Source organism: Equus przewalskii, chromosome 6 (genome assembly GCF_037783145.1).
Source record: "Equus przewalskii isolate Varuska chromosome 6, EquPr2, whole genome shotgun sequence".
Taxonomy (NCBI): Eukaryota; Metazoa; Chordata; class Mammalia; order Perissodactyla; family Equidae; genus Equus; species Equus przewalskii.
This window is the reverse complement of record NC_091836.1, coordinates 25,652,403-25,679,790: the sequence shown is the minus strand read 5'-3', so window position 1 is coordinate 25,679,790 and position 27,388 is coordinate 25,652,403. Positions and strand designations below refer to the sequence as shown.

Below are 27,388 nucleotides of genomic sequence, written 5' to 3'. Positions count from 1 at the left end.
GGGGTTAACAGATGGGAAACAGTATCCTGAGGCTTCTCCTCCGAGATGGCACAGGAACTCAGAGTTGTCCATGTAATTTGAAGGCTTTAAATTCAAGCTGGGGCAATCGGAGAGAGATATTTTAAAGTATAAAAAAGAAAAACTGGTACTTACTAGTGTGAGGAGTGAAGAAACAGTGGAAACTGGGACATTTAATGTGAATAAATCTTAAAGACTGAAATTAGGAAAAAGGGTCAAAGTTCACTTTAATGGTTTGAGTTAATTCTGTTTTTAACTGCCAGATATTCTTAACCAATCTGAAACATTCCCTTTGACAAGGTTGCCATTTATCTACTTAGGATACTTTATGTCTGCTCAACCCACCCCACCATCCTCCACCCCTGAGGAGATAAGTGAGGAGGGCCAGCTTGGTACATTCAGCCCCACAGAAAGGGAGCAGGATGACTAAGAATCCAATCTGCCTGTGATAAGGTAGGAAAAACCCCATCCCTTCTTATCTCTACTGGAATTCAAACTATGATAAAGGAGACAGAAAGACAGCAAGTTTGAGTGAAATGTTTACATTTATATTGAAATATGCACTAAAACAGAATGAGTTCTACTAGTCAATGAAACTTCGCCAAAGCAGAATCACAAACTTCTGTTGGGGACATCCGGTCAGCTAGCAGCAGTGCTCCCCGAGCAGGAACACCAAGGAGAAGCCTGGGAGACCCCACTCCAAAAAGCCTCCTTTCAAGAGACCCCAACTCACTTCTCCCACATGCACCCACACAGATTTAGGAGCGTGGACATGCTCCTCATTTTCATATATTTTTAGTTTCTTCTTCACTGCAATAAATATAAAATTGGCAATGCTCATACACCACAGCACAGACAATATTTCAGGCTTTAGCATACAACTGTAAACAGTGACTAGGTTAAAAAAACTTTAAAGAAAGTTGGAATTTTTTTTAATAACGAGAGACAATTCTTAAGAGCAGGGCATGAGCTACTCAAGGTTTTGTTGGGTTAATGTTTTTGACAAAAGATTCAGGTGTAGAGAGATGCCTCAACAGTGAAAACAGACCCAAAGCTGTAGCCCCAGTACGGCCCATGGCAGTCTAGAATATGTGGGCAGCAAAACCACAAGCTGTAGAGCACCCTGGGCAGTCCATCTCTAACCTGCCACACTCGAGACGCGACCACAGAATCTTCACAGTCCCATCCCTGGCTGCCATCTAGTGTAGTGGGAATGGGTGGGCAAAGGAATGAAAATTTGCTGGGAGAGGAACAGAATCAATACCTCTGCTAGCTGCCTGGAAAGTTGGCCCCTTAATCACGCCGACAACTATGACATATCACTTGGACAATGCATTAAATTTGCGTGCGTGTGTGTGTGTGTGTGTGCGTGTGTGTATGAGAAATCCAAAGATTAAGCAGTAAGTTCTGTTACTGTAGCAAACTGGGATGTCAATCAAAGAAAAACAGATGAACACTTTGCCTAAAGCAGTGTAAAGAAAGCTGGCAAGAAATGAAAGTGGACTCCATATCTGCACATTAGCAACGGGGCAGATTTTTATTTAAAAGGCTAGTGGTTCAAATACTATTGCTTGAATAGCTCTGGTAGATATAAAATGTAGTAACATCAGAGGTTTACACACATATGCAAAGGAGCTGAAGGCCAGCTCACGAGGGATATTTGATCCTTAGTCCCGAGAGAAGCTAAAAGCGCATGCTGCAGGAGTAGCTTAATGGGTTTTTTTGGACCATACTCGCAACTTCTGACAGAGAAAGACCTGGAAAGGAAACTGTCTTTCCACACACAAAATTGTGGCTTAATTAATTCTCCTCCCTAGAACTCTACCTCAGCTAAGAAAAAGTCTTGAAAAACTCAAGAACCTGGGCTACTAAAAATAAAAAAGAAATTTTAATATAGTAAACAAATTTAGTAAACACCATGTGTATTTTCTGTTGTTAATGAAGACATGATACATTCAGAAATGTATTTTTTTTAAAGACAACAACACAAACAAAAAAATTCCTACGAAGAAGCTCGACAAGAAAAACATCAGCCCAAGTTCTATCGCTCTCAATCAGAAGTGGCTCTCAGCACACATCAGCGACCCCCTCCGGCAGACAAAAGCACTGCCAGCTGCGCTACAAGCAGAACGTGAAACATGTGCCCTGGTTACTGGACTTGCACGTTACGCAGAATCACTGCAGAGCACATCTTGGCAGGTGACTTCAATACCCACCTGATCCAGTTTAAAAGCTTATAGATCCAGTTTGTACATATTCCTTAGGTATAGTGAACAATAAACCATCTATTGTCCCATTATTTTTTAAAATGGCAGTTCTTGTAGCTCAAGCAAACTAATACGATTATAAAAAGCTCTCTTGAAGGAAATTACAGATGAAGGTACATCATGGGGAAATCCTGAAAGTTACATAAACCTAGGTTTTTTTTACTAAAACAGTGGGATCAAGCAGAACATCTATTCTGAAGAGTAGCTTCACTTGCTTCCCATGAGAAAAGGCCAAATTTTTCTGGACTGATATAATTTAAAAACTGAACCAATAAAAAAATAAAATATACACCTCAAGATACTATAAAACTTGAAATAATGTCAGGGCTTATGAAATGGAAAATAGAGTTCTGATTTTTTTCCCCAAAAAGAGGAAACTGTAACAGGTTTTAAGGGAAAAACAAACAAAACAAACCAGAACTCTGGATATGGAGAGCACTACACAGACTCTACAGCACAGAACACCACACGAGAATGAGTTACACATCAATTATAGCATCATGAGAGTAACTGGCTGGGGACTTACACTTCCAGCAACAGAGCTCCTAGGTCAAAAACGTGTTACAAGCTTGTAATGTCAACAAGGACCAAAAAAGAACAGAGATAACGGGGAACAGGGAGGAAAGGCTGCATGCACGGGTCTATTATAGACATGATATTCAGCAGCATAAAAATAATACCCTCCTTATAGTCCCCCAAATGGGGCAAAACCTATTTTTCACTGCTAAGCATGGCAAAGATTAAGAGAGTGGAACAAATTCACTTGTAACTATAGCATCTCCTATATTTGAATGACAAGCATGTCCAATCTGATGCTATATGTTAAGAAAATACTGAGAATACATATGAGTAAAGCAAAATAAAAATAAAAGGCTAAATTACAAACCTTAAAAACTGGAAAAAAACATCTGTTTTAAAGCCAAGTAGGTGTGATTCTGATCATTATTATATATGACATAATCCATAGAAAGAAAGGCCAAGAAAAGAATCTTCATTTTGTTCAGTACTTAGGCTTGATGTTGTCCTAGGAAAAACAGTGATAATTCAATGAATGTGTCACACATACAACTAAAAAGTCCCCTTCTGGTTTCAAACGAATCTAAACACAAATCTTCCTTGGCTAATTTTCTCCTGTGTCAAACAAACCTATGTACAGGACCAGTTTAAACCCCTCCTCCCCTTCAAACACTAGACATGAACATCCAGGAACATCCTACAATGCAAAGTGCCTCAAGAAAGAGAAGGATTCTGTAGTGCCAGTGATATAACTGATCTGAGGAAGCTGGGATGCTAGTAACACTGCTGGGAGCCGGTCAGGCAATGGTGGTTTGCTTCTCCTCAGGTGTTTCCTCCAACAACTGCATGATCAGTTCATGGAGAGGTTTGCAGATCTTTGCGTAGCCGCCTCCCGTGAGATGCAGAAAATCAAACATGTCGTGGCAGGAGATGGCACCGTCCGAGTGCACGAAGCCCCCATCTGTATCCAGGAGCTGAACGTTGGCAAGCTTCGGCAGGGAAACCTTGAGGAGCTGGTTCACCTTCGCATTCTTTTGCCTCAAAGGGTTGGGCTTCTCACCTCGAGGTAACAAACCCTGGGGCAGAACGGAGAAGAACATAAGATGAGAAGAGTCACTCGTTTTTCTCTACTTATTTATCTGGGATTGCAGGCATTCGTGGAACAAATGTTCCCTTTGGCACTTTTTTACACCTTTGATTTCTGAAAAACTGGACTTAGACTGGTTTTAACCCAAGTTCTCTGTGTTCCTTCTCAGTTTCTTCATGCGTTCCTCTCCATCCTCCTGCCCTTTAATTGTTGGTATTCTTCAGGTCTTCTTGGCCCACTACTCTGCTCTCTCTAAACACTTTAGCCCACATCTGTTCCTAGCGCTTCAGAACTGCACACTGAATGTCCAGCTGCAGAACCAAACTTGAATATTCCTGAGGCACTGCCAACTAACACGTCCAAAGGCAATTCAACTTCCCCCAAACTATGCTCCTCATACATTCTATCAACTGGTCATTCCAACATCCCTGAGTCTTTCACCCTATATACCTTATCTATTTATCATCAACTTTTCAGCTTTTACATCCTAAATATTTTTCTAATCCATTCTTTTTTCTCCATTCTGATTATATACACTGCTATGGCTAGAGAACTTATCATATTTACCTTAATAAATGTAAATCTCCTGACTGGTCTTCCTACCTCCAGTGTTGTCTTCCCTTTAATTTACTCTCCATGGTCGTCAGAATAATCTAGCTCAAATACACATAGATTTATTAATGCCACATAAACCTAGACTACTACACATGAGAAACAGAGTTGGAACAAATGCTGCCTTGATGGATCAGAGCCATATAATATCTGGTAGGATAAAACAGAGATGTGTCCTAAATCCATTTTTAACTTATATGTTAAGGATCTAACATAATTTTCAGACAAATCTGATGCCTATCCTTCTACTACAGTAAATAAAAGCCTGCTCTTAAATGGCAAGAGCAAGGTTTTATCATCTCAAACTGGAAACAGCCTTTATAGATAATCGATTCTATTATAAAATTATTGTCAGACATCCTCAACCTTTTAGTTGGTTTATAGCTAATGATGCCACACAACAAATTATTGTTATTTAGGCAAAAATTTTGCCATTCATTTTTCCTACAGGGTATGGTACGAGGTCTTATTTCACAAAAACAGATTTTCTGTGGGTATTCTACTAAAATACTACTAAAAGAAAAAAAAATTTATGCCCAAAAGTAAGGACTTGTTCATATCTGCTTTAAATTTTTTTCAGAAAAACGCTGGGGGGCCTTGATTGCCATTTATAGTGTGACTGTGTAGTTCCAAAAGAGAATTACAGCTCTGCTACCCCAGTCCATCCCCTTCTATCCTTGTTAAGCAACTCAAAAATGTCACCGATAGGGTCAATCCTAAACCCAAGTTTATATGACTATTAAAAAAGGTATGACTCTGCATGTAATAGTTTAATAAAGAAGAACAGCCCTCACTGCTGACATATCAAAGTCTGGTTGAGGTATAATGAGCAACCAGGAAGGATGGCCAGTGAACAACAAACATATACTTTGTTCTGACTTTCAAAGAATACCACAGCAGTCAAAGCAATGAAGAGGAACTAAGCTTCAAGAACAGGGCACCGTATATACCTACTGGGATTTTCAAGCAAGGATGAGAAAAGCAGCTTATGTATTTGCATACCATTCTCTTTAATATATTAGCATCAAGGGTATGCCATGTGATTCTTCTCCTATAATTACTACTAATTGCTAAAATATTGTGTTAAACAAAATAAAAATATTATGCTCCTAATTCCTTCACTATGTAGGAACTATTTTAATTTTCTTTTCTAATTGCATATATACTTTTAAGTAATCCTAAATAAAATATACATACTGTTTAGTTTTCCACCTTTTCACTTAAATAGATGATAAATTCTGTTTTCACACAGTCTTTGTAATTGTCATGATTAGTGCTATTATATTCAATGACTTCTGTAATCATTCCCCCATGGGGTTGACTGGGTTACTGCCAATGTTTTAGTGTTGTAGATAACACCACTGTATATCAAATGAAAAAGTCTGGTTGAAACAAAGAATATTTATGGAGGATTTATTCAGCACATTCATGCAACAAATATGTCCTAAGCAACTACTGTGTATAGCCACTGTACTTTAGAGGTGGACTCGTAACCACAATGTAATTCTCTGGAAAAAGGCAAGATAGAAACAAGTAAATTAAATACCATGTAATAAAAAAATAAGACCTGGTTCCCTAGCACCAGTAAGACAAAATCCAAACTTCTAACGTGCACACAAATTCCTACACGACCTGGCTGTGTCCTCTTTCTCCTAACCATGTCAGCCTCAAACTTTACTCAATGACAATCTTAACATTGTCCTAACATCCTCTTTCAGTCACCCAACACACACATACATGTATAAGCCTTAGGTGATTTTCCTTTTTCTCTGTAATGCCTTCTCTTCTTTCCTTTCCCCATTTGTCTAGAGACCAATGAATTCTTTAAAACTAAACTCAGATGTTCAACTTTTATGTCTAAAATACATCGCGTGCTCCCCTTACTCGCGTTAACATACAGTATAATAATTCTCTTTATGTTGTTGTGTCCATCTGCTAGACTGTGAGCTCCTTGACAGGGACTATGTCTTACTCATTTTCACATGCTCAGGACCGTGCAGACCGTGCCTTGTACATAGTGGTCCTCATATACTTGTTGAATAAATGACTACCTTCTTAACACTATTTCATTAAAGAAGTGGATATCAGATTTTGCTAAAACATACATAATTGGACTAAGAATACCTATAGGTAATCTTCTACATTGAAACAGACAGCTGCTTACCTCTGAGACCAGGAAGCCAACACTTAACTCTACAAAGGGTGGCACTTTCTGTTAGGGGTAACGGAAAAGTACCCATTTTCTTGCTGATGAATCTCTAATGTTTTAGAGAACTCAGAGATTCTAATAAATACCTCACCTTTAACATATCAACAGTGGAACAGAACAACATATCCAAGCTAATCCAAACCCCAGGCTAATGAACAGAGACTCAGGACTAGGAGACTCAGGGCAATTCAAAAAATTATCAGAAGACAGGCAGAAAAAAAGATGACCTGAGGCCACAAAGAGGATTTCCACTGCTAAACAAGGATGAGCAGATAAAAGATGACCCCACAGCTGGTCTGGGAAATGATGAGACCGGTAAGATAACGGGATATATCAGAGAAGAGCTTCTCAGGAGTATCATAAACTGCTTCCACCTAAAGATTCTTTACCTTCATAAGTGATCACATTTCTAAAGATTCCTCGCCTGACCTACTGATATCAAGGTGTCCATTCCCCCAAAGACTACATACCAACACAATGATCTTGGCCTGTGGCTGCCTTGTGTTAATAAGCTGCACGATGGCCTCGATTCCACCTGCTACTTCTTCTGCTGTATTTTCATGGTTGTTTGTTCCTACCCAGACAACAATGACCTATAATTGAGGGAAGGAAAAAAGGAAGAAAGATAAATACCCAGGAATAAAGGAGTGTCCACTATTTAGATGAAAATCTTACTTCAAGATTCCCTTCTTTCGGGGGCCGGCCCCGTGGCCGAGTGGTTAAGTTTCCGTGCTCTGCTGCAGGCGGCCCAGTGGTTCGCTAGTCCAAATCTTGGGCACAGACATGGCACTGCTCGTCAAGCCACGCTGAGGCGGCGTCCCACATGCCACAACTAGAAGGACCCACAACTAAGAATATACAACTACGTACTGGGGGGCTTTGGGCAGAAAAAGGAAAAAATAAAAAGTAAAAAATCTAAAAAAAAAAAAAGTTAAAAAAAAAAAGATTTCCTTCTTTGATGACAAGGAAAGATGAACTTCTCAAATGGTGCTGGATAACTTCAATTGAGCAGCCATCTTAGAACAGTGATTTATGCCTCTTATATATTAGGATAAATTCTAAGTAGATTAAGACTTAAGTGGTAAAATTATACCAGGAGGAAATAAGACAGTTCTTTTGCCATCACAGAGCTTTGATGGAAGCTAATCTCTTAAAATCCAGAAACTACACAAAAAAGATAGTAAATTCAACTGTATAAAAACAAAACCTCTGCATATAAAAAAAAATTTTTCATTAAATGAAATCTAAGAAACCTGGGGGAAAATATTTGCAACTCACGTCCTAAAGACTCGCCAACTACAAGTACCTTCTAGAAAAAAATAAAAACAGCCAAGCAATTGTAATAGGTTAAATACACAGTTGTACTCAACGAAAAGTCACTGGGGTGGAGGCTGGAAGCAGTTTTAACAAGTCTCTCTCTTTAAAAAAATTATTTTACAAGGTGATTATCACCTAGAGACATACATCTTACTATATGACCCAACAAAGTAACTCTCCATCCTGTCACAAAAGAGAGGACCATGGATGAGTTTTTCTGTCAGAAAGGCAAAGAATAAAACACTTTCAACTAAAGCGACTGTTATCAGTGCCTCAGCTTTTTTTCTTTGTTCAGGGTTGAAAAAAATTATATGCAGTGTGCCAACTCAGGACGTTTCTAATGTGATAAGGTACTAGGTACATGTCTATGGTGAACATTTTTTCACATCTGTTTCAAATTTTCTTCAGAAGAACTCAGAGGCCTTGATTAGCAATTTGTTTATATGGTTAAACAGATCCAAAATTACTTCCTGAAGTGAACCCTGGCCTGGCTCCCACAGCCCACCTCTGAGCAGTTCCCCCCGTCATACTGCCTCAGGCCCACAGAATAACACATCTCATTAGCAGCAAATCTCTTCCTAGAGCTGAAGATAATTCTGACAATTACTAATACAACCCAAGCAAACAAAACATTGATTCCTTAATTAAATATGATTTGGAATATTCTTAAGCAATGACAATATCATTTATCTTAAAAGGGCATGAAGCAACGAACAATAGTGAAATTATGCTTTAAAGAAACAATTTTTTTTACTACCAGTTTCAGACAATTTAACTACCTGAAGAAACTCAAAATTAATGATATTCTTTAAAAAAAGTTTCATTTCACCTTAGGTTTAATATTCTCCAGTTCTCCATTCTTTAGTCTCCACAAAACATGTCTTGTTGTATCTCCCCCAATTCCAAAATTCAGTGCATGAAGTGGGGAAAAAAGCTCTCGCCATATCTATAAACAGAAAAACATGATTTATTTAAGCCAAAATTAGTGAGAAGTAAACTCCCTCAATTGCAACATATTGTGAAGCATCTGCAATAATTTCTATTTTCTGTGTTCAAATATAACACTGCACATAGCGCGTTACTCGCTGTTTATAGGGCTTTGAAGATGCCATTGTATAACTCAGTTCTTCATGCAGCATTAGGTCTCAGCTCAAGAAATGAGTCCCAACTCAACCTGATGCTCCTTAAGAGGTACCAACATTTATAATTAAATTGCCAACTCAGTAAACGCTTCTTTCCCTTTACTCAACTATGTAAAGGAAAAGGGTGAGGCAGAAACATGACATGAAGAAATTCAGAGTGCTGCAGCCAAACGAAGTAAGAATTCTTTTAAATTTCCCTTGGAAGAATGTCTAACTTTAAAAGATTCAGGGGCTGGCCCAGTGGCGCAGCGGTTAAGTGCGCATGTTCTGCTTCAGTGGCCCGGAGTTTGCCGGTTTGGATCCTGGGTGTGGATATGGCACCGCTTGGGCGTCCCACGTATAAAGTAGAGGAAGATGGGCACAGATGTTAGCTCAGGGCCAGGATTCCTCAGCAAAAAGAGGAGGATTGGTGGCAGATGTTAGCTAAGGGCTAATCTTCCTCAAAAAAAAAAAGTTTCAGAATAGTTCACAACAAAAATACATAAAGTAAGGTAAAACACAAACAATAAGAATTGAGAATCAGGGTCAGCCCCGTAGCCAAGTGGCTAAGTTCCCACGCTCTGCTGCGGCGGCCCACATGCACAACTAGAAGGACCTGCAACCAAGACATACGACTATGTACCAGGGGTATTTTGGGAGATAAAGCAGGAAAAGCAAAAAAAAAAAAAAAAAAAAAACCCTGGCCGAGTGGTTAAGTTCGCACGCTCCGCTGTGGTGGCCCAGGGTTCAGATCCTGGGTGCGTACATGGCACTGCTCGTCAGGCCACACTGAGGTGGCGTCCCACATCCCACAACTAGAAGGATGTGCAACTAAGATATACAACTGTGTACAGGGGGGGTTTGGGGAGATAAAACAGAAATAAAAAAAAAAGGAATTGAGAATCATGACTAGGACAAACATAAATGAGCAAATACAAGTAAGGGAGGAGTAAAATACAAATAAGAAGAACTGAAAACCATGACGAGGACAAATATAAACAAATATAACGTGAAGCTTCTTGGAAGCCAAAACAAAAAAGGGCATTCAGTTCTAAACAATGCTAATTATTTTGTCTCATCGTGCTCGGGGGCACAAAGAATCCCATTAGGTAGGTCTGAGTTCCCTCATACTCTGATCTTGAGCTCCTCTAAAGAGTTATAAATAAGTCTAGAGGTTCAGCCCAGGATGAAAATCTGTTAGCAGTGAACGGATTTCCTTTAGTAGCCAGGAACCTCTGCCACCCCTTACACCTTTACCTCATACTGTTGCATTAACTGCACCATGAAGTCCCCCACGAACAGGACATCAGGCTCTTTGTCCTTACAGTCCAGGACAAATCTGTTGTGCTGGTTTGAAGAAGAAAGAAAAATTAGAAGCTTGCGTTTCTCTTCCTGTGAGATTTCTTGGCCTAGAGAGAACAGCTGTCCAACCAGTGACTCTGCGGTTGAACATTCTATCTGGACTGTGCCTAAAGCTGATTCCTCTCAATTTGCAATTAACTGCTGGAACTTTCTTCCCACCCTTACCAAAGAGATCATTCTAGTATGCTCAAGAAAACTTGAATTCAACTGAAAACAGAATAGAAAAATACATTTCACACGTTTTTAAAAAGTCTGTACCTTTTCCTCAGCCTTTCTTACAGAAAATTTCAGACATACAGAAAAGCTGCAGAAGTACACTGAACACCGGTACAAGCTCCACCTGTCTCCAACAAGAACACTTTCCCACAGCTGCTTTATCTGTGTGTGCCGGCTGAACCATCTGAAGGTAAGCTGCAAACTGTGATTCTTCACCCTTGAATATTTCACATGCCGTCTCCTAAGCGTAAGGGCAGTCTCCACCAAAACCACAAAACCATTATCACATCTAAGAAAATGAACAATAATCTCCTAACACCTAATATTCAGACCATGTTCAATCTTTCCAATTGTTCCAAGAGTTGGCTGAAGTATTATGTATCTCTTTTTTGAACCAGGATCTAATCAAGAGGCATGTATTTTATTGGAGTGGATGTTTTTAATATGGCCTTTGAAAATGTCTGTTAACTTCCAAATGTGAGATGTTGGCCAACTAGTGCTCAAGCCTTTTTCAGTCTAATCCAAATTTATAAGCAGTGGTGACCGAGGCCTGAAACGCTTCTCTCTGCTCTAAAGGCACGAGACACATTTTAAAATGGATTTTACCCACTGATGCTAAAGGATGTAGTTTACATTTTTATATTCATCTCTAAAACAAATTTACATGACACTTTAGGCAAAAGGTTTCTAACTCAGTTCCAGGGAAAGGTGCGAATGCTGTTTCTGTTTCTCAAACTCTACATTCAGCTTTGCGTCCCCTAGGAATTAAGGTAGAATTACTATTTAAGTATTTCTGCTGATAATATCAGTGCAGATGACACTGGTGAAACAGATCTTCATCCGCTATAGGTGAAACAATAAAATACTTCCAGAAATAATTTGACAATTTATTAAAATAGCTCCTTTCTTAGGGTGATAGGATTTGAGATTGCTTTTTCTTTTTTCTTATATCCATGTCTTGCGTAAATAATATATTTTTTTAAATTGGTATTGTTTCAGCAAGTTTTTTTTTTTTTTTGAGGAAGATTGGCCCTGAGCTAACATCCGTGCCCATCTTCCCCTACTTTACACGTAGGACACCTGCCACAGCATGGCTTGGTAAGAGGTATGTACAGGCTGGCCCCTTCAGTAAGTATGTTTTAACTGAAGGGACAAGATGAGCAAGAATAAAGCTGGTGAGCAGGTGCACTTTCACATCACGTCAACTCTCTACTGCGTGTCCTGTCTTACCAACTACCTCTTAATACCAACAACGCAGCTCATGTTTATAGAACGTCTTGGAATTTAAGCTTTGCTGTTTTAAAGATTCTAGTACTCTACAGTTTCTTTCTTCTTTTTTGTTAATTTTTATTGAGTTAACAATAGGTTACAATCTTGCAAAATTTCAGTTGTACTTTATTGTTTGTCAGTCGTGTTGTAGGTGCACGCCTTCACCCTTTGTACCCACCCCCCACCCCATCTTTCCCCTCGTAGCCACTAATCTGTTCTCTTTGTCTGCATTTTTAAATTCCTCATATGAGTGGAGTCATACAGAGATTGTCCTTCTCTAACTGACTTATTTCACTTAACATAATTCCCTCAAGGTCCATCCATGTTGTTGCAAATGGGATAATTTTGTTCTTTTTTATGGCTGAGTAGTATTCCATGTGTGTGTGTGTGTGTGTGTGTGTGTGTGTGTATACACACACATATATATATACACACATCTTCTTTATCCAATCATCTGTTTATGGGCACTTAGGTTGCTTCCATGTCTTGGCTATTGTAAATAGTGCTGCAATAAACATTGGGGTGCACAGGACTTTTGGGATTGCTGACTTCAGCCTCTTTGGATAAATACCCAGTAGCGGGATGGCTGGATCGTATGGTAGTTCTATTTTTAGTTTTTTGAGGAATCTCCATACTGTTTTCCATAGTGGCTGCACCAGTTTGCATTCCCACCAGCAGTGTATGAGGGTTCCTTTTTCTCCGCAACCTCTCCAACATTTGTTGCTATTAGTTTTAGATATTTTTGTCATTCTAACGGGTGTAAGGTGATATCTTAGTGTAGTTTTGATTTGCATTTCCCTGATGATCAGCGATGATGAGCATCTTTTCATGTGCCTATTGGCCATCAGTATATCTTCTTTGGAGAAATGTCTGTTCATGTCTCCAGCCCATTTTTTGATTGGGTTGTTTGATGTTTTGTGGTTGAGTTGCAAGAGTTCTTTATATATTAAGGATTTTAAGCCTTTGTCAGACATATGACTTGCAAATATTTTTCCCCAGTTAGTGGGTTGTTTTTTTGTTTCAATCCTATTTTCATTTGCCTTGAAGAAGCTCTTTAATCTGATGAAGTCCCATTTGTTTATTCTTTCTATTGTTTCCCTTCTCTGAGAAGGCATGGTGTCCGAAAAGATCCTTTTAATACTGATGTCAAAGAGTGTACTGCCTACGTTTTCTTCCAGAAGCCTTATGGTTTCAGGTCTCACCTTTAGGTCTTTAACCCATTTTGAATTTATTTTGGTGAATGGTGAAAAAGAATGGTCAATTTTCATTCTTTTACATGTGGCTTTCCAGTTCTCCCAGCACCATTTGTTGAAAAGACTTTCTTTTCTCCATTGTATGCCCTCAGCTCCTTTGTCAAAGATAAGCTGTCCACAGATGTGTGGTTTTATTTCTGGGCTTTCAATTCTGTTCCATTGATCTGTGCACCTGTTTTTGTACCAGTACCATACTGTTTTGATTACTGTAGCTTTGTAGTATGTTTTGAAGTCAGGGATTGTGATGCCTCCAGCTTTGTTCTTTTTTCTCAGGATTGCTTTAGAAACTCGGGGTCTTTTGTTGCCCCATATGAATTTTAGGATTCTTTGTTCTAATTCTGTAAAGAATGTCATTGGGATTCTGATTGGGATGGCGTTGAATCTGTAGATTGCTTTAGGTAGAATGGACATTTTAACTATGTTTATTCTTCCAATCCATGTACATGGAATATCTTTCCATCTCCTTATGTCGTCATCCAATTCTCTCAGAAAGGCCTTGTAATTTTCATTATATAGGTCATTCACTTCCTTAGTTAAATTTACCCCAAGGTATTTTATTCTTTTTGTTGCGATTGTGAATGGTATTGTATTCTTGAGTTCTTTTTCTGTTGGTTCATTACTGGAGTATAGAAATGCTACTGATTTATGCAAATTGATTTTATACCCTGCAACTTTGCTGTAGTTGTTGATTACTTCTAAAAGTTTTCCAATGGATTCTTTGGCTTTTTCCTATCTAAGATCATGTCGTCTGCAAACAGCGAGAGTTTCACTTCTTCCCTCCCTATTTGGATTCCTTTCATTTCTTTTTCTTGCCCGATTGCTCTGGCCAAAACCTCCAGTACTATGTTAAATAAGAGTGGTGATAGAGGGCATCCTTGTCTCGTTCCTGTTTTCAGGGGGATGGCACTCAATTTTAGCCCATTGAGTATGATGTTGGCTGTGGGTTTGTCATATATGGCCTTTATTATGTTGAGGTAGTTCCCTTCTATCCTCATTTTGTTCAGAGTTTTTATCATAAATGGCTGTTGGATCTTGTCAAATGCTTTCTCTGCATCTATTGAGATGATCATGTGGTTTTTATTCCTCAATTTGTTGATATGGTGTATCATGTTGATTGATTTGCGAATGTTGAACCATCCCTGTGTCCCTGGTATGAATCCCACTTGATCATGATGTATGATCCTTTTGATGAATTGCTGAATTCAGGTTGCCAAAATTTTGTTGAGAATTTTTGCATCTGTGTTCATCAGCGATATTGGCCTGTAGTTCTCCTTTTTCACACTGTCCTTGTCAGGCTTTAGTATCAGCGTGATGTTGGTCTTGTAGAATGTGTTAGGAAGTGTTCCATCCTCCCTGATTTTTTGGAATAGCTTGAAAAGGATAGGTGTTAAATCCTCTCTGAAAGTTTGGTAGACTTCCCCAGGAAAGCCTTCTTGTCCTGGTGTTTTATTCTTTGGGATGCTTTTGATTGCTGTTTCAATCTCTTTCCTTGTGAGTGGTCTTTCAAATCGCCTGCTTCTTCTTGACTGAGCTTTGGGAGATTGCTCTACAGTTTCTTTTTAAGCATAAAAGTAGTTGCAATAAGTTTGGAAAAACAGAAAAGATCAAAGCAAAACAACTATAATCCTACCATCTTAACCCAATAACTGTTACCATTTTTGGTTATTTTCTTCTGGCCATTTTTCCGCATGCCCCTCCCCGACTTAACATAGTTATTATGTATACCTCCTTCTGGCACAACGGCTTTGGGGACAGAAAAATCTATATTCAAATTCTAGCCTGTCCTAGGATTCCTTCTAGTCCAGTGACCTTAAGCAAGTACATAAGCTGAGTCTTGCTTTTCACACCTGCTGGCAAACCCTGCTTTAGAGTTGTGAAGATGAGAGTTCTTTGAAAGGGGCCCAACTTTTGCTGGCACCCAGTAGGTACTCAATAAACAGCAGCCATTATAACTGCACTTAATATTACACTGGAAGTATTTTTTCATGTAGCTACATAATTTTCATAACCATAATCAACAGCCACACAATATCCTACTGAATGCATCTACTGACAGATCCATTAAAAAAAACTGTTTTTTAGCTCTTTTTCCTATTGACAGACTCGCCAGGAGGCTATTTACTGTGATGAAGAAATTTGCGCATATTTTATTTTTTACATGTTGGGAATTCTTAGGTCAAAGGGAATTAACACTTTGATGGATCTTGGACATATTTCTAAATTCTTAAAAGGGCTACACCTATACTGACCAGCAACGCATCAGAACTGGTTTTACCATTCTTGCACCTGCGCTGGATATTAATATTTCTCTCTCCCCCTCCCTCCTTTCTCTTCCCATTGTTTTCATCTGTACTTTTTGGAAACAAAAAGTTAAAACGCTTCCTGACACATTTATTGAGATACTTATCTAGTAGTACCTTGAACATATTTTTATTGATAATATAATAAAGAATATCAATACTTCATCTGTAATATTTACTGCAAATATTTTCCTCAGTCTGCTGCTGAGACTTCTTTTTCTGGTTAATATGTTTTGATACAATTTGCATTAAATTTTTCTACAGTCAAGTCTTTCAATATCATCTTAAAAATTTTTTTCTTAAGAAAAATATCAAACATACACAAAAGCAGAGAGACTAAAACAACGAATCTCCATGTATCCATCACTACCTAGAGCAATCATCTACCTGATGGCCACTATTATTTCAGTCATTCTCCAAACTACTACCCCTCATCCTCAGATTATTTTAAAGCAAATTGAGGATATAACATTTCATGTATAAATATTTCAGTTGTAACTCCTCAAAAAGACTTTTAAAAAATATAACCACAGTACCAATTCTATTCCCCCAAAATTCATACTAATTCTTTAATATCAATAAAATAACCAGTCAGTATTCAAATTCAATGTTACAAAATTATTTTTGCTTTACATTTTTTAAATTATTGAAGTAACACTGGTTTAAAATGTTATATAAATTTCAGTTGTACATTACTATATTTCAACTTCTGTATAGTCTACATCATGTTCACCACCTAAAGTAGTTTCTTTTTCCCATCAGGATCCAAACGATCTGTCTCTTAAATTCTCTTTCATTGGCGCTGGCCCATGGCCGAGTGGTTAAGTTTGCGCACTCCACTTTGGTGGCCCAGGGTTTCACCCGTTTGGATCCTGGGCGGGGACATGGCACCGCTCATTAAGCCATGCTGAGGCAGTGTCCCACATGCCACCACTAGAAGGACCCACAACTAAAAATACACAACTATGTACTGGGGGGATTTGGGGAGAAAAAGGAAAAATAAAATCTTTAAAAAAAAAAGTTCCTTTTAATCCACAGGTTCTCCCTCCCTCTGCCACCACCTCCCAAACTTATTTTTTAAGGACTATGACTGTTTAACCTATAGAATCTCCACAGTCTGAATTTTGTTGGTTGCATCCCTGTGGCGGTGATGAATATGTTCATCTGTTCCAGGTGTTTGCTGATATCGGGTAGCTAAGCCTAGATTAGGAGTTTGATATTGTGCCAATACTTCAAGGGTAGCATTGAGTGTCACTTCAATACTTGTTTTCATCACCTTTGTTTTTTCATGTTTTGTTTTGAAATAATTTTAGATCTACAGAAGATGGATAGTAGAGTATTCCCATGTACTCTTCACTCAGCTCCCTCCAGTGTTAACGTCTTACATAAGCATGGTCCATTTGTCAAAACTAAGACGTTAACACTGGTAAATACTATTAACTAAAACAGTTTATTCAGATCTTACCAGCTTTCCCACTAATGTCCTTTTTCTGTTCCCAGAACCAGTCCAAGATATCATGCTACATTTGGTCTACATGTCTCCTTCGTCTCTTCAAACATGGGACAGTTTCTCGGTCTTTCCTTGTCTTTCATGACCTTGACACATTTAGTTGTGGTCAAGTGTTCCGTAGAATATCCCTCTATTTGGATTTGTCTGATGTTTTCTCATGAATAGAGAGAGGTTACAGATCTTTTTGGAAGACCATCAGAGAGGTGATGTGCCCCTGTTAGGTCATATCGGGGAGGTACATGATATCAACATGACTTATTACTGGTGATGTTAATATTGATCACTTGGCTAAGGTAGTGTTGGCCAGGGTTCTCCACCAAAACGTTATTTTTTTCCTTTCCATACTCAATTTGTTAGAAGCAAAACACTAAATCCAGCCCACACTAAGGGTGGGGGGAATTAAGCTCCAGCTCCCAGAGGGAGGAGTATCAAAAAATATGTAGTCGTACGTAAAAATCACCAAAGTAATTAACAGGAAGATACTTTGAGGCTAGGCAAATATATGCTTCTCCCTAAAGTTGTGCCCACTAATTTTAGTATTCATCAATAGATCTTGCCTACAGTAATTATTACTGTCGTGTTCAACCATGATTTTCTTTTCCCTCCTTCCTTCTACATTAATGAAAATTATTCTGTAAGGAAGATTTGCCCCTTCTCCTCTATTTATGTAATTCATCCAATCATTTATTTATAGCAGAATGGATTCATGAATACTTATTTTACTCTTTGAGTTGTAACCAATATCATCATTTATCATGTTGCTCAAATTTTCCAACTTTGCATTTGGGTGGAAGTGGTCAAAGTTAATATCATCAATGAGACAAACCAATATGACATGTCCTCTATGTGATGCACTGAGGACACACCACTTCAGTGATATTCTTGCCATCCATCTTTTTTTCCTTTTCTTTTTTGAGTATTTCCTTGTTTCTTGCACTACAAGATGCTCCAGGCTCATCTTTTACTTCTTTGTTCCAGTTGTAGAATCAATCATTTCTTCAAGGAGCCTTCATTCCTTTTACTGGAGAAACGTATTTAAAAACCAAGATATGGGCATGTACTACATTTTAATATTTAATAAAGTTAGTCATTCCATATTATCCAAGTTTTAAAAAATGTTTAAATATTCATATCTGTTTTTCTTCCATTTGACTAATTTTCTTCCAGTCAGTGCTAATTATTTAAAGCTTGCTAATTTATGCCAGGAACAACAAATGCATCTAGTTTTAGTTACTACTTTTTAATAAAGTTATAAATGACCTAAATGTTCATCAATGAGAAAATGGACAAATCCATTGTGGTATTCTCATATACAGCAATGGAATACTATTTAAAAACTAAAGCTATACTTCTAACATGTATCTCATACTGCAGAAAAACATATTCAGAAAAATACCATCTACATAAAGTTTTAAAACACGCAAAAATGCCATTTATATTGTTTACCGATTATATGTGTAGTATTTAAATTCATGAAAAAAATTAAGGATACTGATTTGGGGGTGGGGAGGTAGGAAAGAAAGAAATGTGATCAATGAGGGTTATACAGTGAACAGCAATTCTATTAGCAATGTTTTATTTTTTCAGGGTGAATGGCAAATACACAGATGTTCAAAATATTTCATAATACTTTTTAAAAGATAATAACAAATGAGGAAGGTTAAGTAAAAATAACCACGTAGCTCATCCATATGGGAACAGTTGGAAAAAACCTACCCCTCAAGCTACTTGACAGACTGCTTTTTAAGTCTTGGAAGATACAGACAGAAAGAGAATACTATACAGTTATGAAGAGTATAAACAGAATCACTAAATACTAAAACACAAAACTTCAGGGACTTAAAATCATGTAGAATCTGTTACTTCAAAGAGGTAATATGGTTGGAAACAAACAGATAAAGGTTAAATAGAGTTATTTTTATGTGATAACAGTTCATTAAAAGGAAGCTAAAAATCTTGAAGAAGAAAATAAAGGGCTAAAAAAGCAATGGGACATATCAAGAAGACAAAGGAGCTAGCTTGAAGGGATTCCCACTTGCTAAACCTGGGACAATCTGAGCTTCAACATTACAGCACACTACACCCCATTGAATAAAATAGGAACCCAAGAGTCCATACTAGGATAACAAAACAAGAACTGGTTTAGGCCAACGGCATCGTAACCAAGAGATCAAAGTTAACATCAGCAATGAGACACGCTCACATCACGTGCCGTTCATGTGATGCTCTGAAGACATCACCTCACTAATATTCCTGCCGAAAATGCATAATCTGAATCACAATTACGAGGAAAAAGACAAACTCAAATTGAGGGACTTTCTACAAAATAAATGGCCCATACTATTCCAAACTGTCGATGTTGTGAAAAACAAATAAACGCTGAGAAATGTTTCAGGTTAAAGGAGAATGAAGATACACCAACCGAATGCAATGTGTGATCCCAGACTGGGAAGAAAATTGATAAAAAGAACATTGTGCAGGCACCTGGAGAAATGGGAACATGATTTTTGGGTTAGGTAACAGTATAATATCAATGTCAAATTTCTTGATTTTAATAACCATACTGTAGTTATGTGAGAAACTGTCCTTGTTCTTAGAAAACACACTGAAATATTTAGGACTGAAGGGGCATACCACCTGCAACTTACTCTCAAATGCTTCAGAAAAAAACAGTATGTTGCGATACACATATGCAAACAGATACAAACGGAATAATCAGGCAGATGTGGCAAATGTTGACAAGTCTAGATGAGGAATATATGCAGTTCTTTATAAAATGTTTGTAATATCTATATAATTTTGAAATGACTTCAAAAGAAAGCTTAAGAAAGAATATTGTAGAGACATTGTTGTCTTTTAAAATTAACACAGGGCAATTACCATGCTTTCAAAACAGTCCTCAGTTCCAACATTAGATGGTGACTAGGCATGACATTCTAATGTTAGATTTTTATTTACAGTAATAAATTCTTTTTTGACCATTAAAAACACCCCCTTTGCGGCTTTGGTCAAAAGACTCTCAAAAACAAAGAGACTCATCTCACGCAAATGATAAAGTGTACTTCCTTTTACCTGAGACATCCATCTGTCGTCTCCTTGAATATCTTCCGCTGCATGTGGAATGGCTGCTGGGTTCGAGTCACCTTGGCTCATTCTATACCTGAGGGAAAAAATGTCTATGTCATGTTTCATTCATTAACAGCAATAGTTATTTGTTATCATTTACTTAAATATTACACGTCAGGTTTTAAATAATAATTTAAGTTTCACTGTGGTTTTGCCTAGAAGCAAACAACTGGAGTTTATTTTCAGCAGAGAAGAGTTACAGGACACAACGGCTTGAGTCCCATAAATATCCAGCATCACTAAACTTCCAGACAGGCCTGAATATTATTTAGGAACAGGGTATTCCAGTTAAAAAATCTGCTCTAAGTATATGCTCTACATCTATATTAATTTTTCATGATTATATGTTACTATGAACACCAAATGACACAAAGAGTCAGACACTTAGTTCAATGAAATCTATATCAGTCTTTTAGGCTGCTAGAGTTACACAGTTAAGAATTATTACAGCAATGATTAGAATCCACTGGTTAGTACACATCACACAAACAACTGTACCACAGATTATGTAAAACTAGTCACAGGCTTTGACACTGGTTTTTTTTGAGGAAGATCAGCCCTGAGCTAACTACTGCCAATCCTCCTCTTTTTGCTGAGGAAGACTGGCCCTGAGCTAACATCCATGCCCATCTTCCTCTACCTTATACAGGGGACAGCTACCACAGCATGGCTTTTGCCAAGTGGTGCCATGTCCACACCTGAGATCAGAACCAGCGAACCACCGAGAAGCAGAACGTGCGCACTTGACCGCTGCACCACCAGGCCGGCCCCATTAGTCACAGGCTTTGGCACTGGTTTTTGACAAACATTTACTATTTTTATTTCTGACAGATCTCTACTAAGAAAATGATTAGTGATGAGCCCAAATACGGCATCTGATAGTGAAGAAGGAATAAGCGAAATTTAGAAAAGTCAGAAATGATAACCTTCTAGAAAGACAAATAAGAAACCAGATTGTTTTCATTCAACTCTGCAGAATACCTACGAGAGCCATTAGGCTCAAGAGGTCACTTGGCAAATGCAAACGATGATGAAAAAGAGAAAAACCTGGGGTTTTGCGGCTTCTAGAACAGGAGGCCATACTCTCTCTCTTTGTCCTTCCTTTGCCATCCTCAAGCACAGCTAAGCTTTCTCGGAAAGGGAATGGAGTTACACTCATCACTAAGCATTTACTGAGTGAAACAAGACACACTGGGTTGCCACGGTAGTAGTTTTGCAGACTCAGAATGTACCAAGCCCTAAACATGAAAGCACACTTTCATTCATGAAAAATAAATTACAGGAACGAACAATTTTAACACTAATTATGCAAACAAATTAGCTCAATTCTAAATAACATTAGGCCTTAAAAAATTAGGCTTTGGGTAAATCCCGTATCTGACGGAAGATGTAAAATACCATCCACATCCTGTGTACATATTTCTTTAGATTACTAAAATTTGCAACTATCAGAAAATAATAGCTATCTATCAATGACTAAAGATGCTGTGTTTCAGACATACCACCTCCAATCCTCACAAAAGTACTGCAAAAGGAGGAAACGGAGGATCAATTGGGGTAATTTGTGCAGCGAGTGACTGAAATTAGATTTGCCTGACCCCAATAATGTCACATCTGGCCCAGTGACCACAATCCAGTTCACGTGGACTCCCTACGGGGGCCTAATATCTAACCATTCCACGCCGAAGACGCACACTACATGGAGCTGGAAACATCAACGTGAAAGACAAGAAGTCGGGAAGAACCGTAAGACGAATTGCTGTAGCTCCCATCAGACTACGGTGTCTGTTCGGGGTTTCAGTGTCTAAGGAAGGAATGGAAAATTAAAATGCACAAAGGAAAACGAAAAAACGATTAGAGGGGTTAAAACAAACAGCCATATAGAAACATTTAATTCCGGGGTTTTGCTTTTGTTTTTGAACTAATAAAACATTTATACCTTCTACATAACAGTTTCTTTGGGTCTAAGTTCGATTGTAGATTCAGTGTGGCTATTCAGGTTGAATCTAACATGGTGCTTAATAAAAGTTTTAACTTAAAAAGCACCTTTCTTCCCTGCTGGTCAAACAGCTCCACTGGCCTTAAGGCAGACAGGGGCAACCAAGTTTTCCCATCTTAAGGATTTCAAAATTAGATCTAAAAATGCAAAGAAATATACCAACAAATAGCTCTGTTTTCCACTCACTATTTGAAAAAGTCTATTTCCTAAGCTTTTAAATACACTTTAAAAACCCAATCATTTCATTAATTTATTTATTTTCCCACTGGAAAAACACTTAACACGTTAGGTATTTTTGAGACAAAAGTTAAGACACAGAGTTAAGAGAGAGAGCACTACTGAAAAGGAGAGAAATAATCTGTCCAACACTCACTATATGGTTATATAATGGAAAGTACTTTTCCTGGGGATGTTTAAACAACAAGGGTGACAAACTGTGAACATGAGGTGTCTTCATAATAATACGTATTCAAATACATCCCTCGCCACTTAAAGACTAAATGCAGGCACTTCAACTTCATTTCAGTCCTTGGGATGTCATGTTCAGATCTTGCTGAAAAACTTAAGAAGAATTTTGACAACCTGGAGGGTGTATAGAGGAAAGGAGCCAAGATTGTGAGAAATTTGAAAACCTGTTATATTAGAAATAGTTGAAAGAAATGGGCATGTGTCTAAGCTGCAGAAAAACTGGTTGAGGAAGAGGAAGACACAGGACATAAACAGCTGTCAAAGTATTTGAAGATTACGAGGAAGAGATGTCAGGCTTATTTTGCACGTCCCCAAATAGGAAGACAGGGCCAGTGGCTAGAATGCACAGTGAGACAAATTTCTAGCGAATATAACTACAGAATGATCATAGCCTGTCTCATAAGGTAGACACTTCCAATGGACATTCAGATAGGCTAGGGGTGTACCTAATAGGAAAGCATAAAGTGAACCAAAGCATACGAGTAAAGACTGGTCCAGGTTAGTGGACTTCAAACACTTTTTAATGTTGTAAAATCTTTTTGATATGCCCCAATATATGTGTATTTATTTATAAATTAAATATGTAAATTATTGTGAATCTGTATATTAAATATTAGCAGAGTTTACTTTTTCTTTTTTTACATAAAAAACAAATGTAAACAGCAGTTCTAAATTTTTTCCTGTATTCCAGCAGTTCATCTTGTGCATGCCTGGGAGTGCACGTACTCTACTTTCAAGACCAATGGTCTACATAAACTATAAGATCTCTTCAGACCTATGATTCCCTTTTCAGATGAATTTTCAATGTGTCCAACTGGTAAACAATTGATCTAAAATAATTGCTGGGGCTGGCCCCGTGGCCTAGTGGTTAAGTTTGGCACATTCCACTTCGGTTGCCCAGGTTCAATTCCTAGGTGCAGACCTACACCACTAGTCAGGGGCCATGCTGTGGGGGCAACCCACATACAACATAGAGGAAGATGGGCACAGATGTTAGCTCAGGGTGAATCTCCCTCAGCAAAAATAAATACATTAACTAAATAACTGCTATTAAGATTTATTAAGAACTTACTATTTACAAGACATTGGGCTAAAACTGAAGCTCAGGGAGATTTAAGGAAACTGCTCCTTGATAGGGCAAGCTGGGATGTGATTTGAATGCAGGGTGATAATACTCCAAAGCCTACTACTCCTGAGCAAAGGACGTTAGGCTCTACACAGAAGACTCTATATATAAGACAACGATAAATTTTAATTTACGTCAATTCACTCATATCTTCTACTACTACTACCCAAATTTAACGGCATTCTGATACCCTGAGCAAAATACTTTCATCTCAGTCCTTTCCTTTTTTTTTGAGGAAGATTAGTCCTAAAACAACATCTGCCGCCAATCCTCCTCTTTTTGCTGAGGAAGACCGGCTCTGAGCTAACATTCGTGCCTGTCTTCCTCTACTTTATACGTGGGACGCCTGCCACAGCCTGGCTTGCCAGGCAATGCCATGTCTGCACACCCAGGATCCAAACTGGTAAACTCCGGGCCGCCGAAGCAGAACCTGTGAACTTGATCACTGCACCACCGGGCCGGCCCTCATCTCAGTCCTAAATTTCTTCATGGGCAAAATAAAAAAGCTATACCAGGAAACCAAGAAAGAAAATGTCATTTATCTGAGGCTACCAAGCAGGTAGAACTGGGAGAAGATCACAAAATATTTCCAATTAACTAGTCTTTTTTTTTCTTTATGAAAATAAGGCCATCCTTCTTCCTCTTCTACAAGAGCAAAGTATCTGAGCAAAAATTTGTTTCTTTGTGCCTTCAGATACCTGGCTTTTGTATTATCTGGCCAAATCAAAATCTTACAATACAAAGTAGCTTTCAGTTTTACTGATGGCAATGGCTGGTAACATTTTTAAACAGTAGGTAAAGAAAGACTGAGCCACGAACCCCCTGCAGTCTCCTCTTTAAGAACCAGGCTGGACATATACAACCCAGGGGACTATGCATTCAGCAGATTCAAATAATTTGGGAGTTAGACAAAATAAGCTGTTGTATTCTTTACAATAAAAACAAAAACTGAGTCAGGAACTATCCGGACAACAGCCTGTGGTAGGTCACAAAAATCCGAGTGATTCTGATCTGCTCTCAGACAGAAAGCAATACTGTCACATAGGAGTATTCAAAATGGTGAAGCTGGACTGAGTAACACAACAAAAAACAAGCACCGATGGGGAGGGATTTGCCTCCCATCTCACCTTACTCATTCAGAATAATCTCCCCCACGTAGCAAGTCACTAACTTGTGAGATCACAAACAGCAGGTTCAGTTAGAAAAACCAAGCAGAATGGAGAGAAAGGTTTGAAGAACAAAAGTTTTGTTAATTTACCAGGAGAGACCCTATTGGAGGGAAGCTTAATGGTCCATTAAAATGAGTTCTCTGGAAAGATGAGGAGTAAGTGACTTGCATAGCACTTCCCGATTTTCCTGCATTTTCTATCTTCTCTACTTAACTTGGACTATGACAGGATAACACGAGAATTTCCAGATGCTTATACGAGCGTGGTGTAGGGAGTCTAATCAGAAACCAGTTCCAACAACAAAGAATTATAAATTCTCAAGCTGGGCTGGATGTTTCTTTCGTTTAATCAGGAAACAGATGGAGGGGGAAAGTTGCGCTAAGAATGAAAAGATTTAGAATGTTTTCACTCTGAGCTAAGACTTCATTTTGCTTCCCAGGGAGTTGGCAGGGTTATTCTGAAGGGGAAGGCGGGCCTCACTCTAAATACCCTGCCTCAGTAGGCTGGTGGGTGGGTCCCTGGGTTCCAGCACATCCATGATTTATTATCAAATGCCCAAGCCAACAAATTAAAGCACGATGATTTCCTACTCCTCCCCTGCTCCCCCACAAGGAGGCAACCTTTATATGCGAACAATGTGCCCAGGAGTAGATCTCAAGACACAAGGCATGCCCAAGGCAAAGGGTACTCAAACGCTCAGGGGAAACAAGCATCCCTATTTTCTCCTTCCTCTTTCTCCACACTTTTACCCACCCCCAAATTTTAAGCTGTACAAAATGAGGACCTAAGGTGGGTCCAGGCCGTCCTCCCTTTCTCCGTGGCTAAGCGCTAAAAAGAGGCCAAAGCTTCAGGCGTTTGGTTTTTTTCAAGGTTTGTATATATATTATGAAAAGCCACGCTGGCCTGGGAGCTATGGAAAGCAAACAGTGAGTCACCACGCAACGGGTCTATCACAGACCTGTAGGCCAGAAGGTCCTGATCTGGGACATGGACACGGACCAGGTAAAAGCACCTAAGAAAACCTGTCCTCCGGCAGGCTGAACTAGCTGGTTGACCTTGGGCTCATGATCAACCTCGCTGGGCCTCATCTCTAAAACCAGCTGCTGGACCGGACAGCCCTCTAAGAAATAACCCCGTTTGAGTGGTGACAGTCTACGGATTTTTGAATACATTCGGGGAGGAAACGGAGAAGTTCCTAAAGAGTTGACATTTTTCAACAAAAGGGGGAGGAAAAGGCGCTCAGTCAAAACACAACAGAGTAACTCGGCCCGCGGGAAAGGCCTCTCGGACAAGAGGAACGGGGAGGAGGGTCGGAGGTCCAGCCCCGGGGGAGGAGGGAGAAGCCACTGCGGAGGCTGGAGGTGCTCGCGGGGCGCCCCGCGGCCGCAGGGGCCGGGGGTTGCGGGAGGCCCGCCGCAGAGGTGGGCAGGCGCGGGCGGCGCGGCCCTCCGCGGGATGCCTCCACCGGGAAGGGCGGGGTGGAGCCGGCGGCCAGCGCAGGAGTCGACAGGTTTGGGGGCGGGGTGCCGGGGGACGGCTCTAAGGCGGCCGGCGAGCGGCCTGGAGGCCCCAGGGGCAGCGCGGGCGGCGGGGTCACCAACGCCGGGTCCGCGGGGAATGCGCGCGCGCGCGCGCGCGAAGACCCCCAAGGTCGGCTGGGGGGGGGGGGGTGGAGGCGCGGGGGGAGGGGCCGGCGGGTGGGGGAGGGGAGGTCGTGGGCCTCTCACAATAACACATCGCAGCCCCTCCAAACCCCACTTCTAAGCCCCCGGGTTCCCGCGCCCCAGGGATGCACTCACTCAGGCAAAGGGTCCGTGCGGGCCCCAAGCGGCTGCGGCGTCGGCGGGTGGCGCGTCTGTCGCTCGCTCAGTCCCGGCGGCCCCGCTCCGGCGCGTCCCTCCTCCGGCCCCGGCCCCAACACCAGCAGCAGCGCCCCCACTTCCGGTTCCCCTGCCACTCAGGCAAATGCTTTCCGGAAGTCCCGCCCCATCCTGTCGGCCTCGGCGTGGCTCCTGTCTCCCTGCCTTCCTTCTCTGCGGGCGCTAGCTGCCAGCGCTCAGGTGTCCTGTCACGTCCAGCGAGGTTCCCCGCTTTGTTCTCTATTCTGCCCTCTTTTTTGCGTGTAGACTGCGCGATTTGGGCCTCTATCTCTCCTCCAGCTGCATCCCTCCATCCTGAGTTAATGTCCCTGCGGCGTGGAGATGGCAGTCGGGACAATGTGGCGTGACCTCACACTGACGCCATTCCCTTCCCGCCCCGCCAACCTGGCTTCCTTCTCCACCCCATGGAATAAACCGATTGCTGCAAGTGGGAGGGAAATGGGGCCCCAAGGTTAATGAGGCAGCTCCCTACGTTTACGAGTGGAATTTCTGTTTCTACGATGAGTGTACGGATTTTAGGTGACCGCCTCTTAAGGTGATACCATAGCGGGATGGCGACTCGC

The 27,388-nt window shown here is 40.0% G+C and overlaps 1 protein-coding gene across 1 annotated transcript; it reads right to left on the bottom strand.

Moving 5' to 3' along the window:
- Positions 1-544: 544 nt before the first annotated feature.
- PAFAH1B2 (platelet activating factor acetylhydrolase 1b catalytic subunit 2) lies at positions 545-27,388 on the bottom strand. The gene is made up of 6 exons (XM_070624911.1): positions 26,745-27,388; positions 20,130-20,217; positions 10,405-10,494; positions 8,856-8,972; positions 7,180-7,302; positions 545-3,877 (listed from the first exon to the last, which is right to left on the bottom strand). Exons 2-6 carry the CDS (start codon positions 20,208-20,210, stop codon positions 3,599-3,601), a joined length of 690 nt encoding a protein of 229 aa, XP_070481012.1. The 5' UTR covers positions 20,211-20,217; positions 26,745-27,388; the 3' UTR covers positions 545-3,598.

What these genes read in the sequence shown, in the direction of transcription:
- PAFAH1B2 (XM_070624911.1), bottom strand. Translation starts at nt 20,210, where the DNA reads ATGAGCCAAGGTGACTCGAACCCAGCAGCCATTCCACATGCAGCGGAA. An exon ending in AGTTAATGCAACAGTATGAG is followed by an intron (nt 8,973 to 10,404) that starts GTAAAGGTGTAA and finishes TTCTGTTTATAG; the next exon opens with ATATGGCGAGAGCTTTTTTC. An exon ending in AGGCCAAGATCATTGTGTTG is followed by an intron (nt 3,878 to 7,179) that starts GTATGTAGTCTT and finishes GTTCTGCCCCAG; the next exon opens with GGTTTGTTACCTCGAGGTGA.